The sequence below is a fragment of the Rhyacophila brunnea genome, unplaced genomic scaffold (genome assembly GCF_057557595.1).
Source record: "Rhyacophila brunnea isolate RB1 unplaced genomic scaffold, BYU_Rbru_1.0 scaffold_14, whole genome shotgun sequence".
NCBI classification, from domain to species: domain Eukaryota; kingdom Metazoa; phylum Arthropoda; class Insecta; order Trichoptera; family Rhyacophilidae; genus Rhyacophila; species Rhyacophila brunnea.
The window spans coordinates 28176793-28195870 of NW_028232796.1; the positions used below are offsets into that span (position 1 = coordinate 28176793).

Here is a 19078-nt window from a genome sequence, read left to right on the forward strand (position 1 = left end):
GAAAATATATTTTTTCAATTCAATTTTTTGTTCTTGAAATTACACATACGTTTTCGTGGGGTGGGTTTTTTTTAAATTTCGCACGGGTGTAGCTGAGTCTAATGAGGCTGGCCTAGCTTTAAGGTGGATGCTTCTACCTACCAGAGGCACCTAGCGGAAAAATACGAAACTTGCAATTTGAGACATTTTTTTGATAATTTACAATTTCAACTGTATTAATTAATAAATAAGTAGATGTAAAAACATTTAAAAAAATATTTTTTATTTTATGTCAAAGATAAACTTACAATTGTAAAAAAAATATTATAAAATGTGAATTTTTCACAGGACCGCATCCTATCATTACATTATATTTTATGATCATATTTATTATTAAAATTTAGTTTATTTAGTTTTCAATTTTTTCTCGTAAAGATTTTTCACTTAGTCATAATTTTAATATTTTTTATATTTATTTTAAAAAAAAAACATCGATTTTTTATAAAAATATAAATGTGTATAGGTACCTTGAATACATTTTTATTTATATCAAATCGTATTTAGGTATAGTCCCAATATTTAAGCTCGATTTTTTTTGATTATTATTTGTTACTTTATTAAACACCACAACAGGCCGTGAAGCCTGAATAGTGGTAAAACTCCCAGGTTTGAGGAATTTACATATTAGATTATGTAAATATATTTTGACCTCACCGGGAATCGAACCCAGAACTCCGGGATGGAAGGCCAGCGCCTTACGCACTGTACTGCAAAGGGTTTCAAGTTATACACATTTATATTTTTATAAAAATCGATGTTTTTTAAAATAAATATAAAAATATTAAAACTATATTTATTAATTAATATATTAATTAATACAGTTGAAATTGTAAATTATCAAAAAAAAAAAATCTCAAATTGCAAGCTTCGTAATTTTCCGCTAGGTGCCTCTGGTAGGCAGAAGCATCCCCCTTAAGTAATAATTAATAAATTGAAAAAAAAACATTATCACTCACTTGGCTATCAGTAACACGGTTCATCACGCAAACAAAACGCATATAAAATCATAATTATAAATTCATTCATTAAATCAAACGTCGTTCAAATATATTATATTCAAATATTACATATAGGAGGATTAGCTAGAGAATACCTAATTAATGTCTTAATTTTTTATTGTAGATAATCTCGATTCATTACGTCAAATAAACGTAAGTTACGTAATTACGTAAGCACGACGTAGGTACCACAGTGAAATGATGTAGATATCACACAACGTCACACTTTGTGTTAGGTAAGATAAATAATAGACCCTACCGATCAGTTTTAGTAGAAGATCTTGATGGTGGTGGTGTATTCCTTGCGGCAGACGGGGCAGGTCTGCATGGACATGGCGCATTTGGGACAAGCGATCACGTGCCCGCACGGCTGGAAACACACGTTGCGTTCTGCAACGAAGCAGATTTTGCAGGCCTTGTCATTTGATAGCTGGTTGGCCTCGGATTCGAGAATGGTTTGTTCATCGAGAGATTTCTTGTGTCGCTTGACTCGGTTTATGTAGTCGTTTCCCTTGGCCATGGTGAGGTAGGAACACTGGTCAAACCAGTAAGCATGTTGCGCCCAAGGGTCGTCATTGTCATTCCAGTTCTTAATGCCACCCCCACACTGGAAGCACATGGCATAGTCAGAGCGATAGTAAAAGAAACCTGCTTCCGCCAACGTCAGCGGCGTTTGCGTCATATGAGCGGGCCAGTCGTGGAATGATACGAGGCGGCAATATTGGTTACGGAAGGCGGGGTGCTTGGGTTGGTCGATCTTGTTATCGCACCTCTTGACTTGGGTGATGTAGTCTTTATCCTTGATCATGCTGAGATAGTGGCACCTGGGGAAAAAGAGGACGTGCTGCTCCCAGGGGTCGTCGTCATCCTGCCAACCCTTGAGGCTGCCCCCACAATAGTAACACCTGGTCTCGTCCAAATTAGCGTCGTAATAAAACCCCGCATCAGCCATCGCTTGCGCTTTCTTCTTCATCTGGACGGGGGAGTCTTGGAACGATTCGACGCGGGAGATCTCGAGTCGGAAGGCGGGGTACTTGATCGTCTTAATCTCGGAGACGAAGGCGATGCTGTCACCCGCTCCCGTTAACGGAAGGGGGAGAGGTGGGGAGAATATTGGTTTCAATGGGTCCGTCGCGGTCTTGCCGTCATCTTGCGGAAACTCTTTGTTGTGGATGAGGTCACGCATTACATCGATATCCATTGTGGAAAGAGAGTGTTCAACGTTCGTGTCACGAGTCTGAAGATGCTGCTCGTCATATCGGGGTGCCGGTCCCAGACGTGGGGTATCGGAATCGGGGCTGCAACAACATTGCTATGAGAAAAATAAACTTGTCCATCTAACGCAAGCCTTAATCCACATAAAACTGACCGTTTGAGCGCGGCGACCAATACAGACGACAGCGATGGACATTATCATAGGGCATATACATTAATATACGTAAGTACAACTGCTATAGCGATGTGGGTTTACCAAGCAGATGTTGCGTGCGGACGCACGACACTAACGTATGGTCTCAGTGGCAGAGTTTTGTAGTGCGGAGCGTGTAGCGTGCATATTATGGGCACTTATTTAAAATGCACGTCGCATGCTTTGCAAAACGCTGCCACTGAGACTTTTCACACAAGACACTGGTTTCTGTACACTGCATATACATATAAATGAACGCGACACACGCGTGTCTCCGCTTGAACGCGCTCAATGGGCGTAAATGTAAACGTATGTGTAAAAGCATCGTCTCGAGACACTAGTGTCTGGACGAGGTGTCTCGTGTGAGACGGCTCTAATGCTTTTGCACCCGTAGTGATGTCGTCTGATATGTGTCGCCGTGCACGGATGATTAGCTTAATACATGCAATTCTAGTCGACAAAAAAAAAGAAAAAAATGGTTTATCAATAACGAAAAACGTACCTAGTCTTCGTCTTAAAATCTATTATATATATATAAAATATCGAATATTATAAAAGGTATCGCTCTCATTACTTAGTTCTGGTAACCAGACCTCTTGAATTTTTTATTACTTCGTCTGTTGGGACAAATTATAATGTGTTGTTAAACTTCAATACATTGAAAGAACAATCAAAAGAAATAGATACTTGGTACTTGCAACAAAGGTAAAAACAAGCTAAGTAAGCTTTGTTGATGTACGCTTCAGATGTACGAATATTAGCCAATTTCTTCGTAATTATCTAATTACGTAGGACACCGGTGGCTCTATTGTTGCAGCACATTGGCGTGAATCAAATGGATGCGGTTTGAGTCGTAATAGTGTTCGCAGAGGTGTTTTTTAAAATTATGTATTATTCACATAATAAGAAAAGTTGGGGATACAGATTATTTTAATATTTATCTATTTTACAAAGTTCACCGATTGATAAGAAGTATTAAGTCTAATATATTATTATCCCAATGTTTGATTATATCAGCCTAAAGGTACTTTTAAACGTTCAGCTGTCCCAGTCTCCGTTTCATTCGACATGTCAGTTAAACTGACGTGTAAATACAAAACGAAAGCGGCCGATTGAAACCGAAACAAAAAGGAGGCACAGGATGGATTTTCTATCAGTTATCGTATCCGATTTTAGGGTTGCCAACAATGCTCGAAATATAATATTTTACGAACCGGAGCGCTCGATAATTATCTAATTATATAAATAGCATAGTAAAGTTATCTAATTGTACGTGTATTTATGAAAATAAGTGTGTTAGATTTTTTATTATATGGCGAAATATGGTGAAATTAATATTAGACGGAGCGATAATTTTAAGGATTTTATGAACTGGAACGGTTCTCCGGTATGCTTCGGTCCATTTCGAGCTCTGATTCGGTTAATTATTCTATCAACAAATATGTTTAGAAAGTTATTATCAGTGACGTCCCTAGACAAAATGCCGCCCCTGGGCAGCGCCATAATGCCGCCCCATTTTTGTATACACTATTTTTTATCATCCGTGTTCGTGTCGTTTCTGGTCACCAAAGACGTCGAAGGCAAACGGAAGTAAACTAGACATCACGAACCCGACAAAAAAATACAGCCCTGTTTAACGTTTTACGTTAATTAATGCATTTTGTTTTCAACCAGTGAGCTGATTTTTTTAAATGAAAGATATTTTCGTTATGAGAAAACAATACCTCGTATGCCACAAAACACGAGATGAAGAAAACTCTCTCTAGTCACTATCAAGGCATAAAAATTCTTAATTTTTTTGTATATTACTATTAAGATTAATAGTAGAATACGAAAAATACGTGATAAATTTGATGGAATCATAGAGAATATACTTAGATATTTTTTCATCTCATCCACAAAAAGTGTCATGTGGCATACGAGGTATTGCTTTCTCATGAGCGATAACCCAAAAGATTTTCCTCGATTTGCCGCCCTTAGAGTGACTGCCGCCCCCAAGCGACGCTCAATCTGCCTACCCCCACGGGACGTCACTGGTTATTATAATAATAATATTCTTCTCTAGTGAACAAAAAATACGTAAATATACATCGCCATTTCTCAACTGAACTATCAACTGAGACTGAACCACCATCCAATCTCTTAAGACTGAAGGGATAACTAAACTGAATACACTCCCGTTTCAAAACTGAACGGACCAAAATGGAATCCACGACTAAACGGACACCAGAACTGACGGCTAAAAGGACTTTAAAGCCATAACAATATCGGTAGGTACTAATAGACGTCTTTATTAAATATTAAATAGAATTAGGGCTTGAAATGGACCGGAGCGCAGCTTCGGTTCAGGAAAGCCGCGAGACTGTCGCAGCGTCTCGTGGAAAAAAATATTTGACCATCTGAGCTACTCATAGATAGGCAATCTAAGAAAAACTCTAACACTTATTTTTTTCATAAAATGAACATAAAACTACAGAAATATTTTGATATTTTCTGAAAATTATCCGGTGCTCCGGATCGTAAAATTTTCCATTTCGAGTGCTGAATTGAGGAGTTTTCAGTCAAGCGGATTGATTCTAGGTTGTCATTTTTTTCAATGACAATAAATATGTCCATTTTATTAAACGTAGATGACATATTTAAACATATTGCGTAGTGTACCTATTCACTGGCTGGCATCTTAAAATTACAATATCTTTTGAAATAATGTTTTTTGTTATTGGTTAATAAATTCTTTCGACGAGACTGTTTAAAAGTGACCTGTATATGACAAAAAATTTTATTAACGCAACTGCAGGTAGTTAAAAAATGTAGCAAATGATCTATATACCATGTTACGGTATTAATTAATCGATAACTATTAATATTAGTTTTTTTTAAATAGTTTTTTTAGTTTTTTTTTTTAATATTGAGAGGTTTTTTAAAAGTCATGTCAAACAAAATATAAAAGTATGCTTCAAAGTATTGTAAAAATAAACATGGTATTCGATTATAGATTATGGGAATAATTGAAATATGACAGCATTTCTTTCCTTGCAGACATGATTGCGAAATTACGCAGTCGAAGGAAAACCGCCAAAGTTGTAGCGCGTATTTCTTTGCCAACATTTTTCCTCTGTTTAAACGAACACTTAAAATGTACCCAGGTATTTAGTGAATTTCAAAACATCGCTAAAACTCTATGCATGCACTCGACGAATATGAGTCACAATCACAAACAGCTGTTGTCCTCGCACGATAAAAAAGCATGAAGCATTTTTGAATTTTGAAACATCATAAAGTTGAAAATGTCCCACTGAGGCGGACGAAACCGGTCCTAATATATTAATTAAACGTGGAATAAGTACTAAGTATAAAAAATTTGCGTTTTATTAAATAAAAACAATAATACAATGCAGTTCCACCATGAATTGACAATTAACAAAATAAAAGAAATCATAACCAGTGTTGCAGGGCTCGAAATGGACCGGAGCGCACCGGAGCGCCGTTCCTGTTCGTGAAATCGGTAAAATTATCGCTCCATCTCGTGGAAAAAATAATTTGACCGTCTGAGCTAGATAGGCCATATAATAGAAAATCTAACACACTTATTTTTATGAAATACACATAAAATTTGATAGCTATGTCTTTTAACTATGATAACCATGTATTGTTCTTCAGAAAACTGTCAAGCGCTCCGATTCGTAAACTTTTCCATTTCGAGCGCTGCAGTGTTGCCAATATGCCAGATAGGGTAGAAGATGATAAAATAAGTTATAACATTTATTAAAATAGTTAATTTGCGTTGACCGCGTATTGCGGGTTATTTTGGAAAATTGCGTCACATCAAAGAGATTGAAGATTGGTGGAGTCCAATCTCTTTGCGTCACATCTTGAACATACTTAAATGTATCATTATTATCACAGTAAAATTGTTAAAATACAGTGCTTTCGGTTTGTAATCAAAATTTAAAATCAAAATATCAACGGCAAATTATTATTGACATTAATTTATTTTGGTAAATAATAAATAAATTTAATCTAACCTGGGAATAGCTGATACAAATGGCATGATAGCAAAAAACAACCCCGCAGGTTCAACTACTATTGACACAAATGATTCGTGTATCAATGAATAATTATTAATTTATTGATAAGTCAACATAGTTTTGATTAGATAATAATATTATAATCAGAAAGTGATAGATAAGATACATGCATGAATGCAAATCAAAATGTTTATCTACCTACTTACACATTCCGTAAATATTGGTTTTGGTGACCCCGATTTTGGCTTTCAGTATACATACTCAGGCTCTAAATATTGGTAGGTATAAATCAGCGGTGCACAAACGCGGCCCGTGGGCTACATACGGCCCGAGATGGCATTTGTTGCGACCCAAAATAATATGTACTTCATCATCAAATTTTTCATTGAATATGATAAAAATCTGTATTCGATAATATGTGAACAAATTATGCAGTAGCAACGGTATATAATCCGAAACGTCACTGATAGAAAACTTAATGCTAATTTTTATTATTTAATATGATTATATTTTCACGGGTATAGATATGCGACCGAAATTCATATTTTTTACAATGTGTCACACCGTCTGTGGTGCAAGTGCAGTCTTTTTTTAGATTATTGTTTTAAAACGCGTATTTTAGTATTAGTTATGCAAGAATTTTGTCAGTGCACAACGTTTGTGAATCGATATTAAAAAATCGCTTGTCTTAACAGAGAAAATACAGTTCGATTATGAAACATTTGTTTGTGTACATATGTATGTATAGTGCGTGTATAAAGCTCTTTATGTACTTTTATTGTTCTTTTAACAAATTAATCGTGTCTGAACTAATTTTCTTCGTGCAAATATGCACGTAATCCGGAGTGGAGAGTGATTAAAGTTGCTAATAAAATGATGTAACTATTAAATTTTAAAAAAAAACATAAAATGTATATCTCATCTAGTATAATATATCATTATTATTCAACATTATTTTTACGCTTTGCGGTCCGTGAAAAATTAGAAAATGGATAAATTGGCCCTTCTTTCAAAAATCTTGTGCACCACTGGTATAGATATACTATCATAAATCGCCAGGTGTTCAAATTTAGTACTAAGCTCAGCACAGTATAAAAAGTAGTGCATGATTATGTCAAATTTTAGCATGTGGCGCCCTCACTCAGCGGACAATTTATACTGGTGGATCTATCTATCTATAGTATAGTGGCATTGATACCATACATTATAGTTTGGTACCAAACTACTACAATATAGTTAGTAACTGGAAATAATTAAAGTTTTGGTTTATGAATTAAAAATAAGTTCAGTCATTGCAATGTTGTTATCTGTACGTATTTATGGTAGCTATAGAATTATAGACAAAAAACGTACGAATTATTTTATCATACATATTAATTAAACTACCAAGACACATTTGAATACTTTTTTTTAATCTTATCTCTCTTTTCGGCACGTCAGAGAGTAGAAAAATAATATTTGGGTAATTTTTGCATGTGCACATAAAAAGGTTCGCCAACCCTGTAGTAGAGTAATTAATAGTTTTACTGGCCACAATCGAGATTATGTTGAGCATTATATATTTTTGTCTACGTACTTTTGCCATTCTTGCTTTGAATTAGCGGAATAAAATACAGAACGATTATGATAATCGTAAATTGATTATTGATAAGAGGGAATTTTTATTTTATTAACAAATTTACAAAAAGGGCAACCTACCACAATTATTATTTTCATTGGTAGGTATTAGTAATGTGCCATTCAACGACGTGCTACATTTACATGTATTCGTATGTTTCGCTCTTTTATAATTCTAATTTGATCGTCTAAGCTCTAGATATACCATAGGTATAACAATAAATCTAACATACTTATTTTTATAAAATACATATAAAATTTGATAACTATATTGTTAATATCTTGGAAAATTGTCGAGCGCTCCGGTTCGTAAACTTTTCCATTTCGAACGCTGAAATATGTAGGCCAAACATTAATAAAAGTAACTGTCACAAATTTTGTCACATTTTTTAAAATTTGGTTGACAATTTTATTATTCGAATAACAGAATTTCGTTTTACAAGAATTAATATATGTTACCCACTCAGGTCCGTTATTTGTATCCAAACACATATTCCACAAAACAACATGTGATTTCGTCCGACCGAGGCCCACAACTTCTGAAGCCGACACACCATTGCGGTACAAAATTATACTTTTTTAGCAAATTTTTTTGGCGGAACCACAGAATCCTGTTTGAGAATCACTGGCATAAGTAACTATTTGATTCGCTAAGTAAAAAAATTCGCGATGCGACGTATTAAAATAACATAAATATCACAACGTCACGCTTTGTGTTATTTAAGAAAACATCATGGGGGCCAACTTATCAATTTTAGTAGAAGACCTTAATTGTGGCGGTGTATTCCTGGCGGCAGACAGGGCAGGTCTGCACAGACACGGCGCATTTGGGGCACGCTACCACGTGCCCGCATGGGTGGAAGCATATGGTACGTTCTGCAATTAAGCAAATTATGCAGATCCTGTCGTTTGACAGCTGGTTCGTCTCCGATTCGCGGGAAATTTCCCCGAGGGTCGCGGAGGAGCTAGCGGCCTTGTCAAGTGACTTCTTGGACTGCTTGACTCGGTTGATGTAGTCGTGTCCCTTGATCATGATGAGGTAGTGGCACCTGGGGAACCAAAATGCGTGCTGCTCCCAGGGGTCGTCATCATTCTGCCACCCCTTAAGGCCGCCCCCACAATAGTAACACCTTGTCTCGTTCGAATCAACCACGTAGTAAAAACCTGCTTCGGCCAATGCTTGCGGCGTCTGCTTCGTCGGAATGGGACATTTTTGGAACGATTCGACTCGGGAGAGATCGGTGCGGAAGGCGGGGTATTTAATCGTTTTGATTTCGGAGACGAAGATTTCGCTATCTTCTGCGCCTGTTAACGGTATAGGGAGGGGTGGGGTTAACATGGAAATGTCGGCATCAGACTTGGGTTGTCCATCATCTGCAATGCGGACGAATCCATATGTGTCTTCGGAAAGCGATGTCTGCAAGTCTTTGATGGTCACGAATTCATCTGCGCTATCGGAAAACGATGCTGAAAACTCTTTGATAAGGTCGATGTCATCTGAGGTATCGAAAGACGGTGTCGACATACTCTGTATGTAGATAGGTCTATCTGTGGCATCAGAAAACGACATCGACAAGTTTTTAATATGGACGAATTCATCTGTGGCATCAGGATACGATATCGATAAGTTTTTAGCAGAGCCAAGTTCATATATGGCATCTAAGTCCTTGATGAGGCCGAGTTCATCTGTGGTATCGGAAGACGGTTTCGACAAACTTTGTATGGGGACGAGTCCATCTGTGGCATCAGGACACGATGTCGATAAATCTTTAGTAGGGGCGAGTCCATCTATGGCATCGGGGTGTGTCGTCGACGAGTCTGCGATGCGGACGAATTCATATGTGGCATCGGAGGATAGTGTCGACAAACTTTGTAAGGGGACAAGTTCATCTGTGACATCAGGACACGATGTCGATAATTTTTTAGTAGGGCCGAGTCCATCTATGGCATCGGGGTGCGACGTCGACAAGTCTGTGATGTGGACGACTTCATATGTGGCATCGGGATATGATATCGTTCGCGGTGTAGTATCTATGGAACTCTGATTGGAGCTGCAACAATATAAAATATTTTGTGAAAAATAGAAAGCTTAAGTTATGATACCCTTGTAGGGGTCATCACTGTGGGAGTCATGATGTGATGGATCTCTTCAGGTTGTGATTTGGTGGTTGCTTTGATGGATGGAGGAGCGAGTTTTATTTGCAGCGTAAACAGACGGTACAAGAGTATGTTCTAGTAGTTATGTTCCAATACTAATGATACTGTTCCGAGGTCTTAGTTTCGGGAGAACGAGATGTTGTGCGGAGCGATACAGAAACTGAGATACTAACAGACCGGGAACTTATATTCGAGTGACCTGTCCAATGAATGAAATTATGATCCACTATTTATTGACATAGGTACTCACAATCAAAATAATATCTTGAAAAAAATATTATTTAGGAAATTATAATTATAATTGAGTCAGCTACTCTATATGGAGTTTACGTCATTGCATATGACTGACTATGTGGAAAAATGGATATTGCGGAAATTATAATTGAAGTATCTAAGCTATTTACTGAGTTTTCCATAATTGGACACATCGGGAAATGGATATTAAGGAATTTATAATTACGGTCAGCTATTTAATATCGCCGATCAATATTCTGACACGGGTTAAGTTGTTTATCCCCATACCCTTATGTTCAAAAGATACGTAAAAGAACGTTTGAAGAATTTAGGACGTACCCGATGGTGTAGAATCATATTTTTTTTTATCCATATCATCAAATTATGTGTTTATAAAGAATGTTACATTCTTAAATCTTGTTATTTTTTTTTATTTGTAAGTACACGTACATGATGGCCGAGCAGTTACGCGTCAGGCTTATAATGTCTGGGTCCCCGGACTTGAATCCCGGTATATGAATATGCGGTTGGACCCAGATTATAGGCCCAATAGGTCGAGTAAGTGGCAAACATATATTATTTTTAGTAAAAACTTGTTAATACAACCTTCACTCTGAGGAGGTCCATTGACCATAATATGATTTTAGGATTGAATATGATAAAAAAAGTATAATCATGTCTATTACACCGATCGAAAACCAAATAGGGTAGGATCTTCAGTATATAGGGACATGCATAGAGAACCCGGGTGATAGCCATTCTTGACGCGGCTCTTAAAACTGAAAGACTAAAATTATCTCTGACACTTCACAAACATGAGATCGAGTAAACGAGCAAGTTGATTCATACATAGTTAAACCATATAACATATAGGAGATTTTTTATTTCCACTAGCTTCTGAGTTTTAAAATAATACGATACCTACTTACTCTTTGCAGGCCCTGCCGTCGAGTAGCTGGTCGTTACTGGATAAGGAGGCGGATCGCTCGTTGGCCGCGGCGGAGGCCAGAATGAAAGCGGGACCGGCGGCCTTCGAACGCAGGACTCGTTCGATGTATTCTTCTCCCTTAGACATGATGAGGAAGAAGCACCGAGGAAACCAGTAAGTGTGTTCAACCCACGGGTCGTCATCGCCCTCCCACTCCTTGAGGCAAAGCCCGCACTGGAAGCACACGGTATGGCCAGGTGTGCCCTTGTAGAAGAAGCCCGCTTCGGCCAACACCTGCGGCGTCAGCGACATCCGGACGTTGGAGTTGTGGAATGATAGGACGCGGGCGTGCTCGCTTCGAAAGGCGGGGTGCATGGGAATCTTGGTTTCGAAGATGCCATACTTATCCGAGTCCGGTAGTGACACATCACCCACGGGTCGCACCCTAAAATAAAAGATTGTTAGATATAATAATATTTACTCTGTTGTCAGTCCCATCTACCATTTTTATAAAGAGACTTTTGACGAAATTATTTGTATTTAATGTTAATTAACTAGGTGTGCCATTTTTACATTTTCAGGAAATGAGATGAAAATCCAATGACATTTTTCGCCCCCACGTACGTTTACCCCATTTTCGAGACAACTTTCCTAGACTATTTTATAACAGATAACGTTTGTTTAAGGGGGGACATGCTCGTCGAAGGTCAAAATTGAGTTTTTATTGTATTTTCAAACCATGATCCTGGACACTCCTTAAACGTTGTAGATAATCTATTTATATAATTTTGAAGCCTTATTATCCTTTATAGTTATTTTAAACATTTGATGACTGCATAAAGTATTTTTGTTACATAAAATAGTATTCTTTTAAACCTCTCGCTCTAATGTTTTAGAATATAGTCATATTTCGGTACATAACTGTGCAGTGGTGTTAAGATTTTATACATTTATTAATTTTTAAACGCATTTATAAAACTATTAGCATAATTTATTACGAGATAATTTTTGTAAAATATTCACAATAAAAAATTATATTGATAATCTCTGTGATCCCAAATTTGACAAGAATTAGGCATTTTATTATTCAAAAAATCGACAAGATTAACACATTTGAAGATGATTCTAAAGACATTTATTATAAGCTATGTCTTTGACCATTCAAGTGTGATAAACATTTTATGAATAATGATTGATTTATAATAATTATTGACCTAAGAATAAGGTAGTGTTTTTTTGAAATACGCCATTTCTTTTGTCATTCCCTAGTGGTTAAGCTACAACATACGGTCGTAGCCATAAATTGACAAACTATAATTAAAGTAGGGAGTAAAATTATGTTAACGCGCGTGTTTGAACATGTACCTAACCGATTTTTTTTTTATTTTTTTTTAAACGGTACATGTTCAAACACGCGCGTTAATATCATTTTACTCCCTACTTCAATTATAGTTTGTCAATTTATGGCTACGGCCGTATGTTGTAGCGTAACCACTGGGGAATGACAAAAGAAATGGCGTATTTCAAAAAAACACTACCTTATTCTTAGGTCAATAATTATTATAAAGCAATCATTATTCATAAGATGTTTATCACATTTGAATGGTCAAAGACATAACTTATAATAAGTATCTTTAGAATCATCTTCAAATGCGTTAATCTTGCCGATTTTTTGAATAATAAAATGCCTAATTCTTGTCAAATTTGGGATCACAGAGATTATCAATATAATTTTTTATCGTGAATATTTTACAAAAATTATCTCGTAATAAATTATACTAATAGTTTTATAAATGCGTTTAAAAATTAATAAATGTAAAAAAACTTAACACCACTGCACAGTTATGTACCGAAATATGACTATATTCTAAAACATTAGAGCGAGAGGTTTAAAAGAATACTATTTTATGTAACAAAAATACTTTATGCAGTCATCAAATGTTTAAAATAACTATAAAGGATAATAAGGCTTCAAAATTATATAAATAGATTATCTACAACGTTTAAGGAGTGTCCAGGATCATGGTTTGAAAATATAATAAAAACTCAATTTTGACCTTCGACGAGCATGTCCCCCCTTAATTTGATATTATCTTTTCTTTCGACCATGTCCGATTCTAATAGGATCATATTATGGGCCTCCACAGAGTAGAGGTTTGTATTAACAGATTTTGTTTTTTACGAGAAATGGATGTCAGTCACTTGCTCAACCTATTAGGTCCATACCCTGACAGACACAAATTGAAAAACAATATGTGTACTTGCCAGATCCAGGATTCAAACCTGGGACACACGGCGTTATAGTCCAACGCTTAAGCCACGCGGCCGCGTTCACAGAACAGATAATAAATAGAATCCCGATGGGCAATATTCAATACACTACAATTTGATGCAAGGTTTTGAATGTGTGAGTGTCCGACGAAAATGAAACACGCATCATGCACGTGCGTGTAATACACCAATATTAAATGCAATGCAATATTAAACCGATAGCAGTTGTCAGTATTCGACGTATGACGTATTCTTGACACGTGTTTATGTTTATTCCGGCTTATTCCTTACTCGAGATCGGTTATCTGCTACTCCTTACCCGTTAGGTATTACAGTTCCCATTATTTCTGAGTTCCCTGGATATTATCCTCTCGTCATTAAAGATAACAAGCAATGTATGAATTTACAATTTGCTTGTAAACTCGCCCAGTGTCATCATCGAACTAGCTAACAAGCAGAATGTAAACAATCTACCGAGAAAAGTTGAAAGCCGGGCTGTTCTGCGTCTGCGATAGTGGTGAACCTGCCGGTAATACGTACTGTCAAATTTAATCATAGTACCAAAAATGACGCTTTCAACTCGCTAGCTTGTTGACTTCTGAGCGAGTGAAAAGTTTTGTGTGTCATCATCACAATCGGACTAGCTGACTCGCCCGCTTTTAAACTCGCCGCTCAGCAGCTTGTAAAGTAGGTAGCTCAATGTCATTGACGCTTTAGTGAAATCGATATCGAGAGAAAGGTAGTTTAGAGTTTACTATAAACGCGCAGCTAATAATGGTGCGTCCATTCCACTCCGAGGATTCCGCCCTCTATATACTGTTATAGATCCTTGATCGTTCACCAAACAGCAGTGCAGTGTTTCCAGATCGTGGTAACTTTTAGGAATCAAAAGCGGAAATGATGAAATGAAAATATAATCCTGAAAATACCAAAATATGAATTGAACTCGTTTTCTTACGATTGCAGTAAAACAAATGTGTTGTATAAAATAATTGCCTGCAGCGCAAGTGGCCTTGGTGTTTATAATATTGTGAAGATTATTGTGTTTTTTATACTAACAAAAAATCGGTGATCCTTGAACTTGGTTTCAGTTTAAGGGGATCGTACATTAATAATTAAAAGTAACACCTATAATCTGAGTTATTTAATCCGTATTATTTAAATATGGCAACGGTAAACAAACTAAGGTAAAATTAATATTTATGGCTAGTATATGTAAAAGTATGTGTAGGGTACAGGTTTCGTATCACGTAAGGGACGCATTTTTTGTAACTTCCTCGGGCGCAAAAACACCTTGCTAGTGCTATGCCCCTGTTCTAAGATATTATATAGAAGACAATTTTAGTTAACACGGCGCTTTGCGCCTCGCGCCGATGGTTACTGAAACCCTGACGGCTAAAATTATTAAACATGGATACATGCTTCACCTACTGATTCTCTAAATGCTGTTTGTCCAAATTTGAAAGAAAAAATGCCAATCTCTGTTGCAAAACGAATTATATACGACTATTTACTTATTCGTAGAGTATATATACGCTCACGGTGGCCGCGCGGCTTAAGCGTCGGACTATCACGCCGTGGGTCCCAGGTTCGAGTCCTGGGTCTGGCAAGTACACATATTGTTTTTCAATTTGTGTGTGAGTCAGGGTATGGACCTAATAGGTTGAGCAAGTGGCTGACATCCATTTCTCGTAAAAACAAAATCTGTTAATACGAACCTCTACTCTGTGGAGGCCCATAATTATGATCCTATTAGGATCGGACATGGTCGGAAAAAAAATCTATACGCTTTATAACTTTGCACTTTTTCCAATTCGATTGACGAATGGATTACTTCGCATTAAATTAGACCAAATGATATTCACTTGTATTAATATATATAGTAATAAATAAATTTTAATATTTAATAAAATATATTACGCAGTGAAAAGTTATGAAGTGACAACTCTACAGTTATCATAAAAAATGTTCTAAAACGGTGTTGAAGGTGGAAATATATTTTTTAAATTATTAATTGTAAGAGTACATTATTCTCAGAAGGAATATCGGAAAACCATCTTGACGAAGAGAACTTACCTTACATACCTAATGAAAACTGCTCATGCACATTTTCAAGACTACAAAAATAAACGACTTGTCTCTGCTTAAGTATTAAAAAAACAGCTTGAAATTTGTAATTTCCACTAACTTTTGGGATTTCAAATAATCAGACACTTACCAGGTCCTGTCGTCGGGCAGCTTTTCGTCGTTAGCTGAGGCTAATGTGGTAGCATGACTGGAGACCTTGGAACGTAGGACTCGTTCGATGTAGTTTTCTCCCTTAGAAATGATGACGTAGAAGCATCTGGAAAACAGGTATGCGTGTTCCACCCAGGGGTCGTCATCGGCCTCCCACTCCTTGAGGCAAATCCCGCACTGGAAGCACACGGTATGGCCAAGGGTGCCCTTGTAGAAGAAGCCCGCTTCGGCCAGCACCCGCGGCGTCAGCGACATCCGGACGGAGCAGTTTCGGAACGACATCACTCGGGCGTGCTCGCTTCGATAGGCGGGGTGCATGGGAATCTTGGTTTCGAAGATGCCATACTTATCCGAGTCCGGTAGTGACACATCACCCACGGGTCGCACCCTAAAATAAAGGACTGTCCTTTATAAGTATATAATATAATAAAAAAAATTATGGTCATCATACGCAGGCACGGAATATTATCTTAATTAGCATGGCTATTTTAAATAGATACCACGGTAACGTTTCCGTTATTTTTAGTGCTCCAAAATATGATGGATATCACTCGAAGCAATTCCATAAACAAGGCGATTAAATACAATAATTATTTTTAGCACAATAATCGATTACTTGAGCCTCACGAGTATTGTTTTTCCAGTATTCGATGCATGACAAAGTTCTCTCGCAAATATCATCTGTAAGGGATCTTGGCATTACGTTAGACGTTTGAAACTGGCGTTTAGTGGTCATATGAATACCATTTGTAAAAAGGCGCTAAAAATTTTGGACTTTGTCTTTCGTACTTCCCGGGTCTTTTCGGATGTTACAGTACTAAAAATTCTTTATAACTCCTTAGTTAGAAACAAACTTGAGAGTGGGTCTATCGTTTGGGCCCCGCATCCCTTGAAGTACAGCCTTATGGTGGAGAGGGTCCAGAAAATATATTTGAGACTCCTTTACTTTCGGCTGTATGGATATTATCCGTGCCTCTATCCGACTGACTTTCTCTTAGTTATGCTTACATCATCATCATCATCATTAGCCTGAATCTGTCTACTGCTGGATGAAGGCTTCTTCAAGCTGCTTAAACTTTTCTCGGTCTTGTGCGTTGCGTTGCCACGTACTTCCGCAGAACTTTATCATTTCTTCGATCCAGCGGCCTCTAGGTCTACCTTGAGAACGTTTTGTGCCTCTTGGGTACCACTGGATGACTAAATTCGTCCAACGATTGTCTCTTCTTCTAGCAATGTGTTCAGCCCATCTCCATTTGAGGCTTTTAATGAACTCTATCACATCGCAAACCCTTGTCTGCTTCCTTATCCACTCATTCCTATTTTTGTCCTTTCGCGTTATGCCCAGCATCATGGCCCCCACATAATGAAGCGGGCCCCCAGGCTAGGATATTTATCGCCCCCCCTACCTATCGCTAAGGTTAAAGGCAGTATGACGCCTTATAGTAGCGCTTTCCAAATAATGGTGTTCAAAGTAAAATTATGGATATTTAGTGTATTTATAGTACCTAAATCCACTTGAATTATGGAGTTATCGAGTACCGACACACAAATAAAAATTGCATCACATTACCACATACTTTGAAATATATTAATATTGTTGAAGCAAAGTAGAGCCGCAGGCTACTTTTTTTTATTGTTAGAGCAGATTTGTGATGTGTATTTATCTTACTTATCTGGTCGACTTGCACGCCGGGCCCTCCATGAGACCGGGCCCCCAGGCTAGAGCCCTGTCAGCCCCCCCCCCTTGTGGGAGCCATGCCCAGCATGCACCTCTCCATACCGCGTTGTGCTACTCTAAGTTTCTGGATCTCTCTTTTACTCAGGGTCCATGTTTCACACGCATATGTGATTACGGGAAGCTGTATACTGTATAGCTGAATACTGTAGCTTAAAATTTAGAAGGGATCTTTATTTAGCTACATATTTTTCAGACTTATTCGCGGCGTAAATGGAAACTCTGCCATTCTTGGTAGTGTTGGCTTGTGTATCTCTGATAATTATCTTAGGAATCGAGGGCATCCGTTGTTTGTTCTCCCACGGTGCAGAAGTAACCTGCCATTGGTGATGCCAATTAGAAGGGCAATAACCATGTTTAATGAAATCGCTTTGGAGATTGATATATACCTATTCTACTTACGTGAGTGAATTTAGGCGAACGTTGTTTTATACGTTTCTAAGATATGGTCTATCAATAGTTCACTCTGTGTGCTTCCATCTACCTACTTTTATTTATGTTATTTTATTTCTTTTCTTATTTAATTACTTGTTGTATTATTAACTCACAATGCTCTGTATTTATATTTCAACAATTGTTAAGTAACACTTATTTTATGTCATGTCGTGAACACTTTAAATATATAATTTGTTATGTTCATTATTATGTAAAATAAATAAATTTGAATTAACACGTCTTACTTGATTCCAAATGCATCTCATTCGAATCAAGTATGACGTGTTAAATATGTTACTCAACGACATTTTGGCAGCTTGCGATTAACTTCCAGGAAAACTTATTAACTGCCCGAGTACGACATAATATCATATTTATTTTATTAACGATCGACTATCTTATCTTTTTGATAAGGTTAAGATATTATAACCGGTCGATCTCCAAGAAACATTAATTTCGTCTATCCCGATAAGTACGATTCTGAATATTGAAAATAATATTGATTTCCATACAGGGCTCGAAATGGACCGGAGCGCACCGGAGCGCCGTTTCGGTACGTAAAATCGGTAAAATTATCGCTCCGTCTCGTGGAAAAAAAAAATTGCCTGTCTAAGCTAGATAGGCAATATAACAAAAATAATAACACATTTATTTTTATAAAATACACTTGATAACTATGTTAATATCTTAAGAAAATTTCGAGCACTCCGGTTCATAAACTTTTCCATTTCGAGCGCTGTTTCCATACCTACTACTTTTAATTTGCTAGATTCGTCCTTGATTATTTGTTTATAAGTTTAGTAGTCAAAATGCGCCACCCTTTTTCGTGTAATGGTTTGAAATTGGCAGTTTTGTTAGTTTTTATTAGAATTTGTTGAACCAAAACATGTGGTTATTTAAGGTGACTGCGTCGCCTACCACAAGCATCTAGCGGAAAAATACAAAGCTTGAAATTTAAAATATATTTATATTTTAGTGTTTTAATTTTTT

The 19078-nt window shown here is 37.0% G+C and overlaps 3 protein-coding genes across 3 annotated transcripts; all 3 read right to left on the reverse strand.

Moving 5' to 3' along the window:
- Window positions 1-1290: 1290 nt before the first annotated feature.
- On the reverse strand, window positions 1291-10582 carry LOC147075824 (uncharacterized). Its single transcript, XM_085942337.1, has 3 exons — window positions 10578-10582; window positions 8857-10141; window positions 1291-2349 (listed from the first exon to the last, which is right to left on the reverse strand). Exons 1-3 carry the CDS (start codon window positions 10580-10582, stop codon window positions 1306-1308), a joined length of 2334 nt encoding a protein of 777 aa, XP_085798463.1. The 3' UTR covers window positions 1291-1305.
- Window positions 10583-11312: 730 nt separating this feature from the next.
- LOC147075825 (baculoviral IAP repeat-containing protein 7-B-like) lies at window positions 11313-11930 on the reverse strand. Its single transcript, XM_085942148.1, has one exon. The coding sequence runs from the start codon at window positions 11782-11784 to the stop codon at window positions 11407-11409; it is 378 nt and encodes a 125-aa protein (XP_085798274.1). The 5' UTR covers window positions 11785-11930; the 3' UTR covers window positions 11313-11406.
- Window positions 11931-15762: 3832 nt separating this feature from the next.
- On the reverse strand, window positions 15763-16351 carry LOC147075826 (baculoviral IAP repeat-containing protein 7-B-like). The gene has a single exon (XM_085942149.1). The coding sequence runs from the start codon at window positions 16234-16236 to the stop codon at window positions 15895-15897; it is 342 nt and encodes a 113-aa protein (XP_085798275.1). The 5' UTR covers window positions 16237-16351; the 3' UTR covers window positions 15763-15894.
- Window positions 16352-19078: the final 2727 nt, after the last annotated feature.